General features: G+C 48.0%; 1 protein-coding gene across 1 annotated transcript in view; it reads left to right on the top strand.

The window, feature by feature from the left end:
• The first annotated feature begins 2,377 nt into the window (after nucleotides 1-2,377).
• Nucleotides 2,378-20,066, top strand: part of LOC147626730 (uncharacterized) — a 51,722-nt gene continuing 34,033 nt past the window's right edge. The window contains exons 1-7 of the mRNA XM_086816752.1: nucleotides 2,378-3,082; nucleotides 3,472-3,609; nucleotides 3,824-4,009; nucleotides 4,101-4,238; nucleotides 4,419-4,537; nucleotides 5,098-5,236; nucleotides 5,354-5,483. Of these exons, the coding sequence (XP_086672878.1) occupies nucleotides 2,597-3,082; nucleotides 3,472-3,609; nucleotides 3,824-4,009; nucleotides 4,101-4,238; nucleotides 4,419-4,537; nucleotides 5,098-5,236; nucleotides 5,354-5,483 (1,336 nt within the window). The 5' untranslated portion in view covers nucleotides 2,378-2,596. The remainder of the gene's footprint in view (nucleotides 3,083-3,471; nucleotides 3,610-3,823; nucleotides 4,010-4,100; nucleotides 4,239-4,418; nucleotides 4,538-5,097; nucleotides 5,237-5,353; nucleotides 5,484-20,066) is intronic.

Genomic DNA, 20,066 nt, shown 5'->3' on the forward strand with positions numbered 1-20,066 from the left:
ATCCGTATGTCCAATAGTTACCTCTCTAAACTTTGCGAAATTAAGAGGTAGCCCTGCTAGATATAGTATGTAACTACTGAGAGGATTTACCATCCTTCTTGCCGTCGCTCGAACTACATCCAACTCCCAGATTTGGACATGCTGCTTTTTTTATGGATTTAGATTGGTTTTTCTTTTTAAAACGTCGCGGCTTCTTCGTAATGATGTGATATTTCTTTATAGATTTTATGCTTGTGGTGGCTACATACAGGGGTATAAAGCAAAGAACTACTACTGGACGACACCAAATGGATATGATGAACATGAGTATAGTGAGAAAGTTAATCAAGCTTTTCATTCAAGATGTGGTGTCATGGACCACACTAAATGCATGATATGTTCTGTTGAACATGGGCATCGTTGAAAAAGTAATCAAACATTTTGTATAGATGCAAAGGCATCGTCCCAAATGCTCTAGGAGCCACATATAAGTGCTATGAGAATTTGTTTGCATACCTTGAGTTAAAAGAAGAAGAAGAAGAAGAAGGAAATTTGTTTAGTTTTGCAAAACTTGTAAGTTAAAAAGAAGAAGAAGAAAGAAACTTGTAAATACATATTTATTGAAGTTTTAAAATGTTAAGACTTGTAAGATCTAATAAGGATTTAAAAATGCTTTAAAATAAGGCCTACAAGATCTTAATAAGGTTTTTTTATGAGATTTAACGTAAGGACATGCAAAATTAGAAAGCATGTTTTCCCTTGGAAAATTCACCATATGAAATTAATTTGAGCCTTAGAAAAAACAATGTCAAATGATTTATATAAGTATGCTAAAGTGAGATATAATCGCCCTTTAGCTAAAAAGACATATGATTAATGTTCTCACACCTCCATTCACTACAAGAGTTTACGTGCTCAATCTATTACGGGGAACGATGTGAGACTCGAGTCTATTACGGGGAACGATGTGAGACTCGAGTCTCGGAGGTCACATGCTTACCATTGCTTTTATGACTCTACCCGTGGGATGAGCGACCACGATATTGTGACAACAATGATCATGGGAGTGACAATGAGGATTAGCTTCAATTTCAACATAAATGTTATACAAACAACTTTAGCTTAAAGATAAGTTTCCAATAACCCTTGTTTTTCAAGACATAACATATTTTAACATGGACTTAGTGCTTTGTGAGGATCCATCCCAACTCTATAACATTTTCAAGGGATATGAGCTTAGTAAAAATCTAGAGAGAGGATAAATTGTAATAATAAGACGAGGATAAGTATGAGTCTAGATTTCTTTTGAGTGTATGTACGTCTCTAGATTTCTTTTGAGTTGGCCAAATGATTGCTTATTTATTTAAACTTTTATGAGCACCTTTAAAGTGTCTTTTTACCCATTTTCTTTATCTTCAAGTACACAATCATTTGTTAATGGCAAATCAAGGACACGTTCAAAACAACACAACTCAATTAAAAATCAAAGTATGTACACTCTTATTGCACTAACTACTTTCATACGGACACATTACAAAGTCAAAAGTTACAAGGGACCCTTGAAAGGGAGCTAAATGCTTTACACTTTTGTACATAAGGAAAGAAAAGGCGAGATATATCAAAATAATGGCTGGCACCTAATCTTGTAGGTAAGAAGTGAAGGGGGAGTAATGAAACTTGAGTAGGCAAAGTGTTGGTTGGTGGCTTATGTTGGTGTAAAAGGTGACTTTGCATTCAACAAAAGGGATAGGAAGATATGAGGTCATGTGGGAGCATGTTTTACATTATTGATGTTATTTTGTAAAAGAGGAAGAGCACTAATGTTCCCTTGGCAGAGTATCTATGTATAGTTTAGTCCCTCTCAATATTGCTATTGAGTATGTGATAGGATTAAAAACAAAGCCTGAAAGCATAAACCTAAGGCAAGTGAGGTTTCTACGATACACCTCCATACGGAAGAAATAGAGACCCTTCAATTGAGGGCCGCCCACATGATGTGGTTTGAAGTTCAAAGCACCCCTACACACACCCTTTCTCTCTACATGGTTTCATTGGCTCAACTATGCTGTTGAAAGGCTCATCCCCTTTCATGTTTTTCCCTTTACAACCACAATGTGAGTTGATGAATTGCCAGAGGAGAGAAGTGAGACCCTTTACACAAGGCAAGACTTACAACAACCACGATGTGGATCGATGAATTGGGAGAAGAGATAAGTTTTATAGAAGGCCAAACTTACAATTGCCAGAAGAGAGAAGTGAGAGACCCTTTACATAAAGGCCAAACTTCAAGGATGGGCGGGGGTTGGTGGGCGGACGAAGTGTGGAGGGGTCGGTTGAAGGTCAAGTGGTCCCGCCGCCGCCCATCAGGATAATTGGTAAGACTGCACGGCCCACTTTTAACCTTCTCTTCTGGCTTTTTCGCCTAACGCCAGCGGCTACGCGGCCTTTCTCCCGATTCTGGATCCCACGCTCGCGCACGGTTTTGTGCATGCTTGGATGCTACCTCTCGTTTCCCCTTTAGAAGCTACCCTCGTGCCCTCTCTCTCTCTCTCGCACAGTTTCATCCCTCTCTCACACAGTTTTCTCCTCCTCCTTTGCATATTGTGACCTTCCAGACATGGACATCACTGGATTCTCCGATGAACCCAGCACCAACGGAGGTCTTGGCCCCTATGGCGCCCCAGTCGTGGAGAACGGCGGTGTAATCAGTAGCCATGGCTGGCAGAAAGTGACCAGTTCCAAGAAGACCAAGCGCCACGAGGCGGCGGCCAGATCCAGATCAACGGTCCCCGTATCTGACCCAAGCAATGGCCCGGAGAGCCGGGTCTTCCAGGCCCTCGAGAAGGAAGCCGAGCAGAAGAGGGCCCACAGGGAGGCCCTTCTCCGCGCGTTCCACCAAGAGCAGGCTGCCTCCGTGGTTGTGCGGCTGCCGCAGTCTGACAGCGATTTAGACGACGATGCAGAGGAAAACCCTCAAGCGCCCAATGGCGAGCTTGAGAAAAAACCTAAGACTAAAAAACCGAAGAAACCTAAAGTCACAGTTGCAGAGGCAGCTTCAGCCATCGACGCGTCTGACCTGGCCTCTTTCTTAACCCAAATTTCAGTAAGTCCTGTGTAATTTCTTCATATCAATTGACAATTTGATTATTACAGGGCTTGATCTGCATTAGAACATTATATGCATGAATATCCTACTAATAAAAAATAGATGATTCAGGGTTTGATCTATGTCCTAGTAGAATTTTAATTTGGAAAAAAGGTTCAAATTTTAACATTTAACTTTTGAAATAAAGTGTCATTTTTTTTGGGGGGGTGAAAGGCTACATTTTATGCAGTAATGTCTTAATTGATGTGAGCAAGCATTGATCTTCATCAGCCTCTTTTTATTTGGGAGTCAACATTTATAGGGGGTTAGTCAAGGATACAATATCAATGTCTGGCATATGACCAGCATAATGGATGACTCACTCTGTATTGGGATTTGTTATCCAGGAATCATTTGCCGAGTTGCCCGATGTGCAGTTAATGCGCTTTGCAGATTATTTTGGTAGGGCCTTCAATTTAGTCACTCCTACACAATTTGGATGGAATAAAATCTTGAAAGAATCATCCCTTGTCAAGGCTGTAGAGGTAAGTAGGCTCACAAATTCTTTGTTATTGCATTTATCTTTGAGTTTAATCGTACTATTTAAATTTCTCTTTTTCTCGAGAAAAGTGAAAGTAGCTCTGCATGAAGTGGCATAGCTCTTATTTATGCAGATTCAACAGGTTGGAATTCAATTAGGCAGTTGAAGTTTCTTTGAATGCTGAGTGAAAAACTCTTTCTCCTATTTGGTTGTTTCAGGTACCATTGTGCTATGTCAACGAGTCTGTTATTAAAACTGCATTTGATTGGCTAGCAGCCAAACCTTTAGATGCCCTTGGAGATTTTGTCATTTGGGGATTGAATGACATTGTGAATGATATGCAACCCCATCAGAGCAATACTAAGGGTTCGAAGGGGATGCCCATTTTGCCATCCAAGACAAAGGCAATGATTACGCTTTCTTTTCCAAGTTTCAAAAAGTTTTCTAACTATGTGGATGAAGATTTATGGTTGCGACTTGTCATTTTGCTTGCAGGTAGGTGTGCTGGTGGTTATAGCTCTCACTCTACGTAAAAGACCTGAGGCATTGCTCCACAAAGCTGCAGCTCTGAGAACCAGCCTGCAGTTTCAAGGCCAAGAAAAGCTAGCAATGCTGGCATGGGCTTATGGACAGGTGAGTGGAATTGGCCATTGTTTGATGCTTTTCATGTAGCTGTCAAAAGCAAGGAAGAAAGAGGTAGATGCTTGTTGTTCATGTACTACATAGCTTTCTCTATTTGTTTTGAAGCTTTAGTAAGGTTACTTTGAGGCACTAGGTTACTTTATGCAATCTACTCTTGAATTATGGCTGCAGGTCTCCCAAGGAGATTTGGTAGTTGGAATGCAGGTTTGGGTGCAAAATCTTTTGCCACTTGCTTGTGGCAAAGCCAGCACACCAGCATCAAGAGATGTTGCCTTGCAGTTTGCTGAAAGGTACAAGACACTTTTGTATCACCCAACCATTAACCTTGTTTTTTTGAGTGTTGGGCACCCAAAGTTTTCTCTTATTTTCTTTTTATTATTGTTCTACTATTGTTTTTTAAAGCCTCATTGTTTTTCTAGACGGAAAGACATTTTTGCCATCTTGCATATTGAGGCCACCAAATTTTTCATTTACCTTGAAGCGTCATTAGATGCCAAAGTTCATCAACAATAAGTGGTGCTCTGGCTACTATTTTTGGATATTTTTTTCTGTTTAAAATGAAACCTTTATATTGTTGTACGCTTTTGTAGTCTTTATGTTGATGTGCTTGTTTGTGAGCATTTGACTTTTTTACTGCTGCCTTCATTTTTCATTTGCTCTTATATTTTTAAAACACGACTATTAGTACAGAAGCAAAAACGTAACTTAGTTTAAGTTTTATTACACGGATCATTTTTTGTCGGGGCTTTCATTTCATCAATCATTGGAGCTTGTAGTTCTATCCAATATTTCGAGGGAGCTGCTTTCAGATTTATAAATGTTGGAAATTTGACTAAATTGCTTTTTGCAGCATACTATTCACTAACTTAAAGAAAGCCCGACCGATTCTTCAAAATGGTGCATCAAGGAAAGGGGAGAGGCTCGTTCCGCCAGCTGCATTAAACTCTCTAATGCATGCCACTTTTCCATCTGCTGGAGCTCGGACAAAGGTACTAGAATTTTCTGTTTGTTGTGATCATTTGTTTGATGTACCCGTATTTTTGCTATTATTTTTGTGTGGTGGAGTTCATGATACAACACTTTTTCGTGATGTTTTGCTGGTGTAGGCAACAGAAAGGTTTGAGGGGATCTATCCTTTAGTTAAAGAACTTGCCTTAGCTGGACCTCGTAGAAGCAAAGGAACAAGGGCTGTAGCACAACAATTGCTGCCGTTATGTCTTGAATCTGCTTGTGAAGGTCAGCTCGCTTTCTCCGTAGTTGCTAATGTAAAATAAGGGAGGAGAAATAATTTCAGAGAAAAGCACATCAGCAAAAACAATACAACATATTAAGAAAATTATTATGTACAACTGCATGATAGTGGGGGAGGAGGGGGGGGGAGAATTTAACAGCTAACAAAGGTGTCCTAAAGTGATTAATCATGCAGGCTAACACGTGGTTTGAGAAACCAAAGTACAACAGGACAAGCTACTTTTAAGCCTCTGTCTAGTCATGTGCTTTCTTAGTGGGAGTCTCTAGAGCCTTCTGGCCTCGAGCACTGGCAGGGCTGGGTCATGGGATTGTTCTAAACCTAGCTAGCCCAATAGGTTCCAAGGACGTGGTCCATGTTTTATGGTATTTTTGATGATTTTCAGTGACCTGAAAATGGATGGTCAACCTGAAAACAACTTGCCATTAGATCACTATATAAAGGAGGTCAAAGGTTACAATAGAGCATTCATTTTTTCAAGCATTCAACATTGATTTAGAGGCACAGTTCTGAGGTGCATCCTTCATGCAGTGGCCGACATCTGGATCATAGAAGATAAGATTTCTTGTGTGCTTTTGCACATGAAGAGCAGCCAGTAACCTTTTGCATATGCATCACTAGTCATGCACAATTCAGATCTATGTTTATCATTGTAATATATATTTATTCATTGCAATATACAATAGTGTAGGCCTTGGTCTTCTCTATTGTGTGTTTGATTAGCATTTATCCATGTCTTTACGTAGTGTTAATCATCGATTATAAGTCTGCCATATTACCATGCACGTAACATTGGTATCAAAGCGTTCGAGTCAATCCTAGGTAGCGTTTGCATATGCTGAGTTAGGTTTTTTGTGTTTTTGTTACAACCCCATGGATCTCCTAAACAAAAACACAAGTGATTAGTACAAACTCCCTAAGAGGGGTGCAAGCTAGGCTCTAGCCAACCTTCCAACTGTAGGTTGCGCATAAGCCTTGCTATACATATCCATAGCCCTAAGCTTATTTAAGAATAGATGCTGATTTAAACATGATTAAGATAGAGGAGAGAGAAGAATGAAAATTTAGTTGGTGTCAATGTTGTCAAAGTCACGCAGCAGCAGCAGCACGCACAACCACCTTGGGGCACTGAGCAACGTCGATGGCTGGCTCCCATCTCCCAGCCGTTGCTCCCCCCCCCCTCCCCCCCCCCAAAAAAAAAAACCTAGGCGGAGGAGATATCTATGACAAAGTGCCACCACACCCTATATATGGCCCTTCGACTTCCCATGCTCTTGCATATGGGATAATCCGCCACAACTTCTAGTCATGTGATAACCCAAGAGTAGCTACGAGAATTGCCACCTCCAGCACTCTCCTTCAATTCGAGCACCTGGATCAAACAGTGGTTAGGACCACCCAGGACCACATAGGTCGAGCTCTGATACCATGTCAAAGTCACGCATCAGCAGCACGCACACCACCCTAGGGCACTGAGCAACTGGGCTCCTATCTCCCAGCCGTTTGCCCCCCCCTCCCCCCCCCAAAAAAAAAAAAACCAGTCGGAGGAGATATATATGACAAGGTGCCACCACACCCTATATATGGCTCTTCGACTTCCCATGCTCTTGCATATGGGATAATCCGCCACAACTTCTAGTCATGCGATAACTTGAGAGTAGCTATGAGAATTGCCACCTCCAATAAATGTATGGTACAAAAAGGTGACTGAATGTATTAGCTTGCTTCCTCCTAATCCGAGGGCTCTCCTAACCGTGCTTGATTGGGCCACTCATCCTGAGGATTAGTACTGTCACATGCACTCTGCACTGTAGTGCATGGTGACAAACTGGCTCATCATCAGTAGTGCAGCATCTGCACATTATTAGAACCCAGTAGGATGATATTTGTCGTACGCCGTGACCCCATTGTATATCCTCAGTCTAGGATAATTCAGGCACGAGCTACGTAGGTGATTCTCAACCATCGTCAGTCAGTCAGTCTAAGTCCCTTAACCCACTTAAAGAGACGCATTCATGCATATAGAGTCAGTAGAAACCCTAGGTTTTGCATTAGAAAGCATCCTGCAAATTGCACATCATTCATGCATAGCATCTAGACCATTGCAGGAACCTCAGATAGCATCCAAGATTTATCTAGGATTTTTTTGGTAAATTTTTCATCATTTTCAGCATTTATGCATCATCATTAAGCATTTAATGTTTATAGAGCAGTCGGCTAGCATCTAGTGCCAACCGACTAGCAACATTACTAGTATAAATAGGAGGGCTTGACCCATTCTCTCATTCATCTCATAATTCAGCCAAGGAGCATTCAGGCGCATCCCATTCAGCCTTGCCTCCACTTCAGATCCATGCGTTTTGGAGAAGCGTATCATCCTTCAGCAAGAGGAGCATCAACGCTTGTTCATTCAGCCCTCCATCAGCAAACGCGCATGTCCTCAGCATTCAGCCATCAGTTCTCAGCATTCAGCCATCAGGAAGCCTTACGTTTTCTGCATCCATGCAGTTTTCAGCATTCATTCATTCATCGTTTTGCTCCAGCCACTTGGTGAAGGTAAAACGTAGCATTCATACTCATTTACAGCATTCATATACAATCTAGAACAGTCCCAAACAGCCCCTCTCTCAGCCCTAGCTTTGCATCCCTCCCTCATACCATTGGGAAGAGTGCATAGGCTCGAGATTGGACATCTTTGGTGCTTCTACAGTAGTGCATAGTTCAGCCCAACACTTGGTCTTTAGAGGTCTTGCGTTTGGCTTATCGTCAGTCACACTGTTAGTCTCTTTAAAGATAATAAAGCAAATATTATCTCAGTAACGAGATAGGGGGCCCTTCAGTGGGTAATTCGGGACCCCATATGGTGTACAGTTCTCATCTCTCTCTCTCTCTCATATCTCTCTAAAGTTTGAAGTATTAAAGTGGATTGCTAAACTCGCGAACTCAGGATACAGAGAAGATGGTGTGAGCATTTGTGTGACAAGATCCTCCAATACGAAGACTTCCGTTGCATGTTACATTGGTATTTGATTCAGCTTGTCCACACACACCGTATCCTAGCGTGAGGGCATCCTTGGATGGTCAGGTTGCGTTTCAGCACGACCACTAACTTCAGCATCATGTCTACAGAGCAGAGTACCCATCAATCGGAAGAAGTCTCTCCCGAAGGAGACCTTGCTCTTCCGACTACAGCAGACACCATAGCTCTTCTTAGAGCTCAGAACTAACTGCTCATGGAGCGTCTCTAGCTCTTGGAGGCAACAGCAGCACGTCCCCCTCCGCCTCCAGCAGTCCCCGACTACATCTCCCTCTTCTTTCAAATGGAATAACAAAGAAGAGAAGACGAGGCCAGACGGAGAGAAGAAAAAGAGAAAAAGGAGAAGCAAGAAAACAACAAGAAAAAGCAGAAAGACGGGACTACGAGGAAGCTCAACGTAGGATCGACGAAGATCGGCGTCAGGCTGAACTCGCCGCTCGGGAGAACTAACGAGAGCTCGATCGAGAACGTATGTTACTCGAGCACCAAAGGGAAAAGGAGGCCATTCATCTTAGATACTAGCACCTCTCTTCACCAGCCAGCAGTCCGCAGCATCAACTACTGTCATTCGAAGTCAACCTAATTTCAGTAAGTATGATGGTAAGTGTGATCATTTAGCAGTAAATCAGTTTATTCATCAATTCACTGCTCATTTTCCATTAGCTAGGATCACAGATCCTCAGGATAGAGTCCACATAGCGGCTCCCCATCTCATTGGTGAGGCAATCACTTGGTGGCACCATTGGTCTAATCTTTATACAGACCAGACTACAGGTGTCACAGCTTTTAGCTGGGATACCTTTGTCCATGACCTGAAGACCAGATTCCTCCCACCCCAGTAGATGATCGGTCTGGCAGATAAGTTCTATGGACTCAGATAGAACGGATCCCCAGTGCTTCAGTTTTCTGGCAAGGTTATCACTTTAGCACAACAGTTAGGGCTATCTGCGCAGGCCAAGATGGAGCAATTCATGGAGATAAAATAATCGAGAGTTTCTTGAACTATGAATGCTGAAGCCGAGGGGGTTTCCTTAGATTTTGTGGATGTTGAAGCTTTCTCCTTGTTGTGTGACTCTCAACAAGAGTGAGAGTTGGCAGGGGTTTATATGACTAGAATGTCCATCTATGGCTTTACCCAGAGAGACATGCCTTATTGACCAAACAATCATACATCCAGTAGCCTTCATCCATGTGCGACCAAGTATTATCGGTTCAGGTAATGTTTTGGTAGGCATAACTAGGAAGTTTCCCACTAGGTGCTTGTTGCCATCAAAATATGACTCTATTTGTAGTAGGCCAAGAACCTTGCTTCCTCATGGATATCCTTCACCATAAAAGAGGTATCTACGAGATGGGGTTTTCACAACTGGTTCCATGCATTGAAGGAAACTAGATTGTGACTAGCCCTCGTATATCAAGAGCAATGCATTGAAGGAAACTAGATTGTGACTAGCCCTCGTATCAAGCAATGCATTGTAAATCACTTTACTATAAGGGCTAGCCAATTGAATGGATGTTTGTAGAGGTGCTATGTGCTCCTTTGTGTCTCCTTCAACTTCTCCCACAAAGGCTTGTGCAGATCCCAGAATAGCTTCTTGTCGGCTGCTGCTGTCGGATTTACCTTTCTTTAGCATCTTATCGAGCTTGAGCTATCTTTAATTTTGCTTTTTCCTTGGTTGCCTTTTTATCATGTGTAGCTCACAAGGCTTCTTTGGTAAGAGGACCATAATACTTTTTAAATTTACTACCATGAAGGAATCCAACGGTTTCAAGCCCGTCAAGGGTTCCAACATGCATAGTATCTTGAGGTGTTATTTTGCAGACTCAAAATGGTCCTTTTCTAATATATATATATATATATATATATATATATATATTGTGGAGTCTATACATAAGTACAAGGTCTCCCTCATTGATTTCCTTATCCTTGAGATTATTATCAAACCACTTTTTCTTTGATCCTTTTTTGTTAGCATGTTCTGCATAAATACATAAAATCTCAGAAATTTCAGCCACCTACATAAAATTTCAGCTCAGAGAGAGAGAGAGAGAGAGAGAGTTATGTTGTTGCCTTGGGGGCCTGAGCAAGGGTGGATGGGTAAAGGTGGGTAAAGGGCGCCGACAGCCCAGCACACAGGAGATGGCGAAGGGTGGCAACAAAGGAGGGCGAGAGCAGAAGAACCACAGAAGATGGCGAAGCAACAGTAGCGGGGAGGGGGGGAGAGAGAGAGAGAGACTGTACCGGAAGGTGTGCGCTGGCGGCTGTACGGAGTCCAGGTGCTATCGCTGGCGGCAGTACGGAGTCCAACGCTATCGGCGAAACCCAAAAGAATGCGAAATCCCAAAAAAAAAACGTTTATTGCAGGTGAACAACGAAAACCCACAAAAAAAAAAATAAAAAATAAAAAAAAATCACACGTACGGATCAATCCGTACGTACGAATCCCCGTACTGTACGGATGTACTGTACAGATCGGATCCGTACGTTCGTTTTGGTCCTACCTTGATCTGATCTAGGGAGAGAATAACGGTTCTTAATTGTCATCTTGTTCAATCTCTTGTAATCTATACACATTCTCCAGGTGTTGTCCTTCTTTCTCCTAAGCAACACAAGTGCACGGTGCACCCGAAGGTGATTTTACTTGGACGGATCTGGCCCATCCTCAAATAATCTTCGAGTTGTTTGGCCAACTCATCTTCCTCAGCTTGGCTCATCCTGTAAGGTGGAATACTAACAGGGTGAGCACTAGAGACCAGGTCAATACGATGATCTACTACTCTTTCAGGTGGTAAGTCCGATGGCAGTTCCTTAGGAAATACATCTTGAAACAAATCAAGTATCTTCTTTAATTCTTTGCTTTTAAACACACATAATTCATTGATATCCATAGAAGAGATGAGAAATGAAGAAAGTGGGTAAAGGGCGCCGACAGCCCAGTAACACAGGAGATGGCGAAGGGTGGCAACAAAGGGGGGGGAGAGCAGAAGAACATAGAAGATGGCGAAGCAACAGTAGCGGGGAGGGGGGGGGAGAGAGAGAGAGACTGTACCGGAAGGTGTGCGCTGGCGGCTGTACGGAGTCCAGGTGCTATCGCTGGCGGCAGTACGGAGTCCAACGCTATCGGCGAAACCCAAAAGAATGCGAAATCCCAAAAAAAAAAACGTTTATTGTAGGCGAACAACGAAAACCCCACAAAAAAAAAATAAAAAAAAATCACACGTACGGATCGATCCGTACGTACGAATCCCCGTACTGTACGGATGTACGGTACGGATCGGATCCGTACGTACGTTTTGGTCCTACCTTGATCTGATCTAGGGAGAGGATAACGGTTCTTAATTGTCATCTTGTTCAATCTCTTGTAATCTATACACATTCTCCAGGTGTTGTCCTTCTTTCTCCTAAGCAACACAAGTGCACGGTGCACCCCAAGGTAATTTTACTTGGACGGATCTGGCCCATCCTCAAATAATCTTCGAGTTGGTTGGCCAACTCATCTTTCTCAGCTTGGCTCATCCTGTAAGGTGGAATACTAACAGGGTGAGCACTAGAGACCAAGGTCAATATGATGATCTACTATTTCAGGTGGTAAGTTCGATGGCAGTTCCTTAGGAAATACATCTTGAAACAAATCAAGTATCTTCTTTAATTCTTTGCTTTTAAACAATTGACATCCATAGAAGATATGAGAAATGAAGAAAGTGGGTAAAGGGCGCCGACAGTCTAGCAACACAGGAGATGGCGAAGGGTGGCAACAAAGGGGGGGCGAGAGCAGAAGAACACAGAAGATGGCGAAGCAACAGTAGCGGGGAGGGGGGGGGAGAGAGAGAGAGACTGTACCGGAAGGTGTGCGCTGGCGGCTGTACGGAGTCCAGGTGCTATCGCTGGCGACAGTACGGAGTCCAACGCTATCGGCGAAACCCAAAAGAATGCGAATACCCAAAAAAAAAACGTTTATTGCAGGCGAACAACGAAAACCCCACAAAAAAAAATAAAAAATAAAAAATTCACACGTACGGGTCGATCCGTACGTACGAATCCCCGTACTGTACGGATGTACGGAACGGATCGGATCCGTACGTACGTTTTGGTCCTACCTTGATCTGATCTAGGGAGAGGATAACGGTTCTTAATTGTCATCTTGTTTAATCTCTTGTAATCTATACACATTCTCCAGGTGTTGTCCTTCTTTCTCCTAAGCAACACAAGTGCACGGTGCATCCCAAGGTGATTTTACTTTGACGGATCTGGCCCATCCTCAAATAATCTTCGAGTTGTTTGGCCAACTCATCTTCCTCAGCTTGGCTCATCCTGTAAGGTGGAATACTAACAGGGTGAGCACTAGAAGACCAGGTCAATACGATGATCTACTACTCTTTCAGGTGGTAAGTCCGATGGCAGTTCCTTAGGAAATACATCTTGAAACAAATCAAGTATCTTCTTGCTCGTTATCGTTAATTCGCTCGCTCGCTGAAGCTCCCGCCTCCACCCTGCTCTGCGCACCTTCGCTCCCCCCCCCCCTCCTCGCGCCTTTTTTCCTTCCGCCCCCCGCTTGCTCCCCTCTGCTCGCCGCTGCGCCCCCCTCTCCTTCCTCGCTGCTGCGCCGCCCCCCCTCCTTCCTCGCCGCTGCGCCTTCCCCCCCCTCTTCGCCAGTTCGCCCCCCTCCCCTCTTCGCCATTTCGCCATCCCCCCCCGCTGCCGCCTGGTCGCCATCCCCCCCGCTGCCGCCTGTTCGTCATCCCCCCCCGCTGCCGCCTGTTCGGCCCCCCGCCTCTTCGCCTCCTCTCGCCCGCCTCCTTTCAGCAGCGCCCCGCCCCCCTCCTTCTCGCGTTGTCGCCGCCCCCCCCCCCCCCCCCTCTGGGCCTCTCCTCCCCTTTTTGCGCCGCCCCCCCCCTCCCTCCTCTGTCGTGCTGCTTTTCACCCCTTGGGGGTTTTGTTTTTGTTTTTGTTTTTGTTTTTGTTTTTTTTTTCCGCTCATCGTCATCCGTCCTTCCGCCTCTTGGTGTGCAGCCCGCTTCTTGCAGGTTTTCCGCTTTCGCCTCGCCTTCGCTTGAGCTTCAGACTCTGATGGAGACTCCTCCCGCCTCGCCTCAGAGGGACTCTTCCGCAGCCCCCTCGCCCGCCCCCGAGGTCATCCCCATCAGGCTTTCTCTTTCGCCGGAAGAGGAAGCGAGCCTCACCGTAGAGGTGGAACGCCTTCAGGCTCACTCCACCATCTGCCGTATAGTCGGCACTCGCCCAGCAGAGGGGAGATCAGGGATCTACTTCAGGCTCGCCTTCTTGCAGATGTGGGCAAGATCCTTGATGTACAGCTCTTGGGCCGGGGACATTATCAGATCGAGTTCGAGGCCGCCCAGAGCGTTGCCAAGGTCCTTGCCATGAGTCCTCTGGATATCAGGGGTGCTCGGGCTTTCTTCAGGCCTTGGCAGCATGGATTTGACCCAGCTGCGGCGGAGCAGGGAGAGCGCCTCTTCCATATTACAGTTTGTTTCCCTGGTCTCCGCTGGGAGTATCTTCCGCTCCTCTCCAGGCTCGGAGCATTGGTGGGCTCGGTTCTTGAGACGGGCCCCTCAGCAGCTTCAGTGGTGGCCAGAGCAGCTGGGCTACCTTCGGTCAGAGTGTTGGTATCTGACATCTCCTCCCTTCCTAAGGTCATTCAGCTACCTAGGATGGGGGGGGGGGTGGATAGATCAGAGAGTGGAGTTCTCGGGGCTCCCGAACCAGTGCTTCATTTGCAGGCAGGTCGGTCATTTGGCCAAGGCCTGCCCTCGCAGGAGACCTCGGCCCTCACCACAGCAGCAGGCCACGGATGGCCCGCCCACAGATTCGGCTCGGCAGGCTGCCTCAGGGACACCTGCTCAGGCCACAGAGACCTCGGAGTGGCAGCCTGGACAGGGGCGCCGTCGAGGGAGACAGCCACAGCAGCACGCCCAGGTACCGCTGCAGCAGCAGCCACAGTCTCAGCCTCACTGGGTTCCCGTGAGGAACAGATTTGCTCCCCTTCAGGAGGAGACCCCTGCAGCGACCGAGGACCAAGAGATGCCAGCTCCCCCTCCTTCACCTCCCCCACACCCATCCCCTCCCACCGCCTCGCTTCCACCATCGCCTCCTCCCGCCCCCGCTCCGGTCTCGGCAGCGGCTCCCTCTCCTCCTCCCTCGCCTCCCCCTCCTCCCCCTCCGCCCGCCTCGCCTTCCCGGGAGGTCCTGGCAGCTCCCTGGCGCTCACCTGCAGTCCGGAGGGCGCTGAGCACTGACCTCGCTCGAGCATCACAGAGGAGACCTATGCCGATTAGGGCCTCACGGATTTCATCTATCCGCAGTCGGCTGAGTCGCCTCGGCATTCGACAGCGCTCGGCGGCGTTTGATTATACCTTCACACGGCTTTTTGGAGCAGAGGGCCCCCATGAGCCAGCACCCATCCGAGTGCATGTAGTGATACCTCCGGCCCGCGGGGAGGAGGCACTAGACTTAGCGGTGGCCTTCTCGTTCCCTCTATGTGGACCTTGTGACCGGGAGTGGACTCTAGAGCTCGCTCTCAGCACGTTGAAGACTCAGGCAGTTGAGTTTTCTCATCACATGAGCGATTTGGAGGTTACAGATGTGCTAGGCCGACTTTGGGAGTTGGCTCATTTTGTCTTGGATCCCGGGGGTGTGGATACATCCGGGATTCGGCATTTGGTCGTGCGCATAGTTGCAGATTTGGCACGCGACCCAGGATATGTGAGTATTCACGAGGTTACTATGTCAGAGCAGGAGGCAGTCGCCATGGGTCACAGCCACTGGCGCCTGATCCGGGATTCTTGCAGTACACCGGGTGGGCAGACTCGCAGCCGTTCGGATGGGGACTACTCTCCATCGAAGCCGCTTGCGAAGGCCCGCCGCACGGCTGAGACAGCATCCACCTCAGTAGGACATCCATGAGGATCATCTCATGGAATGTACAGGGCCTTGGCGGAGCACACTTTATACGCTATCAAGGCTGCTTGAGGCAGGAGCTACAGAGATGCCTGGTTGGTGGCAGCATTGACATTCTGATGATGCAGGAGCACCACTTGGGTGAGAGCAGGATCCGGAGATATGGTTCGGTGATGCCTGGTAGATGGGACACTTTCTGGTCTGCAGGGTTTGGTCCTTTGGGTGGACAGGGAGGAGTATGCATGGTTATTGCAGATGCATGGCGGCAGGCCATTGTGGATCGAGGGATCATTGTGCCTGGTAGAGCACAGTATGTCATTCTGAGGATGCATGATGAGCTATTGGGTGTGCTCAACATCTATGCGCCCAATCATGCTAGTGCCAGAGCAGAGTTCTGGACTCAGGTTACAGATGCATTGCCAGAGGCCGCACATTGGTGTGTTGGGGGAGACTTCAACATGCTTGAGGACCCGGCAGATAGGGTGGGAGGCAGTCATGTTACAGTGCACGGCACGGAGCTTGCAGCTTGGGACCGGTTTTGTATGACACTGAGGATCACTGATGCATGGCAGCATGGGCTTTCTCCCGGTCTCAGGACAGTCTTAGTTTCTCTCGGTCGGATCGCCGGCAGGGAGGGACTAATCTATCTCGGATTGATCGCTTTTATGTGGGCGATTGGTTGGGGGAGCGAGGGGGCTCCGTCGGCATTCTTGCTGGCACCTCATTTTCAGATCATGCGCCAGTTATACTGACTTTGGAGGAGGGGACACGGGAGCCCAGCTTGCAGTTGAGGATCCCAGAGAGGGTACTTGCAGACCCCAGTCTCGCTGAGGACATTGAGAGGATCTGGCATGATAGTCAGTGCTCTGACCAGGATGCAGCGGGCCAGTGTGCCCAGGGACTCATTGATCTTAGCTCTTTTCTACACGCTGCAGCTTTGACACGACTGGGAGAGATTCGCGAGCGGGAGCAACGGCTGAGACGCAGCCTTGCTTCGCTACAGCGCCTTCAGGAGCAGCAGCCTGCATGTGAGTGGGTGGCGTCCCAGCTGAGCCAGGCACGCCAGGAGGTTAGAGAGGCAGAGGAGCAGAGACATGAGTTTTACTATCGTCGTCAGGCCTCTCAGTGGACGCAGCTTGGTGATAGAGTGACTGGGGAGTTTTTTGAGATCACTGGACCCCGTCATGCGCGAGCAGGGGTTCGCCAGCTTGGTAGACCGGATGGATCTATAGCTACTGAGCTCGGGGAGATCAGAGCCATTGCCACTGCTTTTTATCGTGACTTGCTTTCAGCGGAGCCAGCCACTGAGGATCGAGATGTATGCAGACAGACTGTGTGGGCCCATGTGCAGAGGAGGGTCATAGACCATATGCGCACAGTTCTAGGTGCGCCTCTATCAGAGATTGAGCTTGCCGAGGCCTTGAGGGTCCTGCCGCGACATAGTTGCCCAGGGGAGGACGGATTGACGCCGGCCTTTTTTATGCGCTATTGGGACCTTTTGGGGCCAGGCCTCCGCAGGGGCTTTCAGCATGTTTTGGACACTGGGGTGATGCCGCAGAGCTTTTCAGAGGGCTTGATCTATCTTATCCCCAAGGGGGAGGGAGTATCGGATGACATTCGGCATTGGAGGCCTATTACGATCCTCAATACTGTATACAAGGTCTTGGCAAAGGCCTTGAGTTTGAGGATCCAGCCCTTCCTGGGGGAGTTGATTCATGCTACTCAGACAGGATTTGTCAAGGAGCGCAGTATCCTTGACAACATCTTTACTTTCTGGGAGGCGACGGCCCGAGCTAGGTTTCTTGGCGAGGACTTGGTCGTGATGCTTCTCGATTTTGAGAAGGCATACGATAGAGTTGATTGGGGATTCTTAGAGGGCACTATGCTACGCCTGGGCTTTGAGCCAGGATGGATCAGAGGGGTGGCAGCTTTGTATTCCACAGCTCGCAGCCAGGTGCTGATTGCAGGAGGTCGGGGGCCGAGTTTTGAGCTGACCAGATCAGTCCGTCAGGGGTGTCCTCTCGCCCCTTTCCTTTTTCTCTTCTTTGCGGAGGCTATGAGTATGTATTTGACGGCAGAGGAGGTTGGTTTGAGAGGACTTCAGCTCCCAGTCCGGGGGGAGGATTTGCTTGATGCTGAGTTTGCAGACGACACGGGCTTATTTTTGCATGGCCAAGAGGCCAATCTTATTCGGGCAGAGCAGTCGCTCCAGGTTTTTAGTGCAGCTTCGGGAGCATTGATCAATTGGCGCAAGACAGTGGCCTTTTGGATCAGTAGTGCTCCCACTCCGGCATGGAGTCCGGACCCCGGTTTTAGATGGATTCCTCCCGGCACAGCAGTGCGGTATTTGGGATGCCAGATTGGCCTCGATTTGTCACCTGAGCAGCAGATTGCCCCGCTTCTTCTGAGCATTCGGAAGAAGCTATTGTATTGGAGTACAGCTCGACTATCCTTGGCTGGGAGGGTGGTGGTGGCAAATCAGGTGCTGTTAGCGACTGTGGTACATTACGTCTTGCTGGATTTTCTCGAGCTCTTGCATCAGCCAGGTACAGAGGCTGATCAGGAACTTTCTGTGGTCTGGGCGAGACGGTCAGCCAGCTCGGGCAAAGGTTGCATGGGCAGTTATTACACTTCCGCTGGCTCAGGGCGGTTTGGGCATTATAGATCCAGTCGATCAGAGTAGAGCCTTATTGGGGAAGCTTATTGTTCGGGGGTTGCTTCCAGGCGCTGAGCCTTGGAAAGAGCTCCTCTTGCAGCGACTGCAGGCCCGGGCGCCTCCTGCAGGGGGTACTTGGGCACCAGAGATTCGCTGGATATTCATAGAGATGAGGAGGACAGGCCTCAGTAGAGGATGGGAGGACAGATTTGCTTTGAGTATCCTGAGAGCTTGGGAGCTGCTGAGACCGGGGCTCTCTCAGCGGCCTCCGTCTTGTGTTGAGGAGCGGGCCAGGCAGCCGCTCATCTGGAGCCCAGCGGTTCGTACAGAGCAGGGTCATATGCTGGGTTCTCGGCCTCGTCTAGCCTGGGGACCTTTAGCGGCAGGCCCAGCTCGTAGTTTTGGAGACTGGCAGGCTTTCTGCAGTCTACCAGAGGAGACCCAGGTGGAGAGGCTGAGTCACTTCAGAGGGGGGTTGATTATGAGGGATGATATTCAGGAGGCACTTACAGAGGAGTGGTTCACACCTCTCGAGCCAGTGGCCCCACGGTGGATGGGTGCCTTCACACAGTTGGAGATCCTGATTGCTGTCAGAGCTAGCACTGAGGATGGAAGATGCCTCTATTATGAGATTCAGGATGAGGGCCGACTCCAGAGAGTGGAGGTGGAGTCGCCTTTGGTTGCAGAGTGCACCTTTCAGAGGATTCGGGTAGTGGCTGCCGCTTCTCGGAAGTGGCATATTGACCCCGACCCTGCTGACGTGCTCCCGGATTGGCGTATATGGGCATATGCAGCGCGCCCCTTGGCCCGGCTACAGTGGGACCCCGGAGAGTACGAGTGGCATGATCCTTACGCATCCCTTGAGGCCACAGAGATCACATTTTTCCAGTATACTGTTCGGCTGGGACGGCATATTTTGACGGCGAGGAGGACGGTTTCTCCAGCGGCAGCGGGGCATTGGCGATTGCAGGGACTATCACAGGAGTTCCTGGAGGATTTCTGGGCTCGGCTCTGGGCTAGTCGACAGGCCCGCAGGATCTCGGCTTTTCAGTGGCTGGTCGCCCACAGGGGCTCAGCAGTTGGCACTTGGCTTGTTTACAGCGGTCTTCCGGCGGCCTGCGTCCGATGCGGCCACCCTATGGAGACACAGAGACATTGCCTTTGGGACTGCCCTCAGGCACAGCAGATTTGGCTGCGGATGCTGCGTATTCTAGCCCCCCTCTCTCCAGAGGGTATGTTTACGTGGGGTGCCGCTGCTTGGTCGACTTCGTCAGGGCCTGCTATGGGCTATGAGATGGAGCAGGGCAGTCAGGCCATCAGATTTATTAGGGGCCAGCCTCGCCTGGTTCCGGCACCAGATTTCTCGTCCGCCAGCTGGACACAGGAGAGGGATTTACGATGGGAGCTCCTCAGCAGCCTCACCATCTGGTTCACCTGGAGGGCCCGGTGCTTCACGGCCTTTGAGGGGAGATTAGAGCCACCAGCAGAGACTGTTCGGGGGATTTGGCAGGAGTTGATCCACACCCTGCGAGGACAGTACGACCGCATCCGGGGAGACTCGGGTGAGGCGATTTTACGGCGCCAGGCCTTTCATACCACTTGGCGCTGCGGCCCGTTCTACACCCTACACACGGGATCCCCCCGTTGGCACTACAGGCCACCTGTTTGGCTCTTTCCCCCCCCATTGTATGATTTAGCCGCTCAGTCCTTTAGACTGATGCTTGTATTTTGCAGCACCTAGGGAGAGTCTCCCGGGCTGCCATGATGTATTCACTGCTCTTCTCTCTGTTAGGAGCAGGAGAGATCTCTTTTGTAGCCCTACGGGCGTTTTTTACATAACTAATGAAAGGATCTTTTCTCGAAAAAAAAATCAAAAAAAAATAAAAAAATCAAGTATCTTCTTTAATTCTTTGCTTTTAAACACACATAATTCATTGACATCCGTAGAAGGTATGAGAAAT

This window comes from Cibotium barometz, chromosome 22 (genome assembly GCF_041138505.1).
Source record: "Cibotium barometz isolate CiBa-2024 chromosome 22, ASM4113850v1, whole genome shotgun sequence".
Lineage (NCBI taxonomy): Eukaryota > Viridiplantae > Streptophyta > Polypodiopsida > Cyatheales > Cibotiaceae > Cibotium > Cibotium barometz.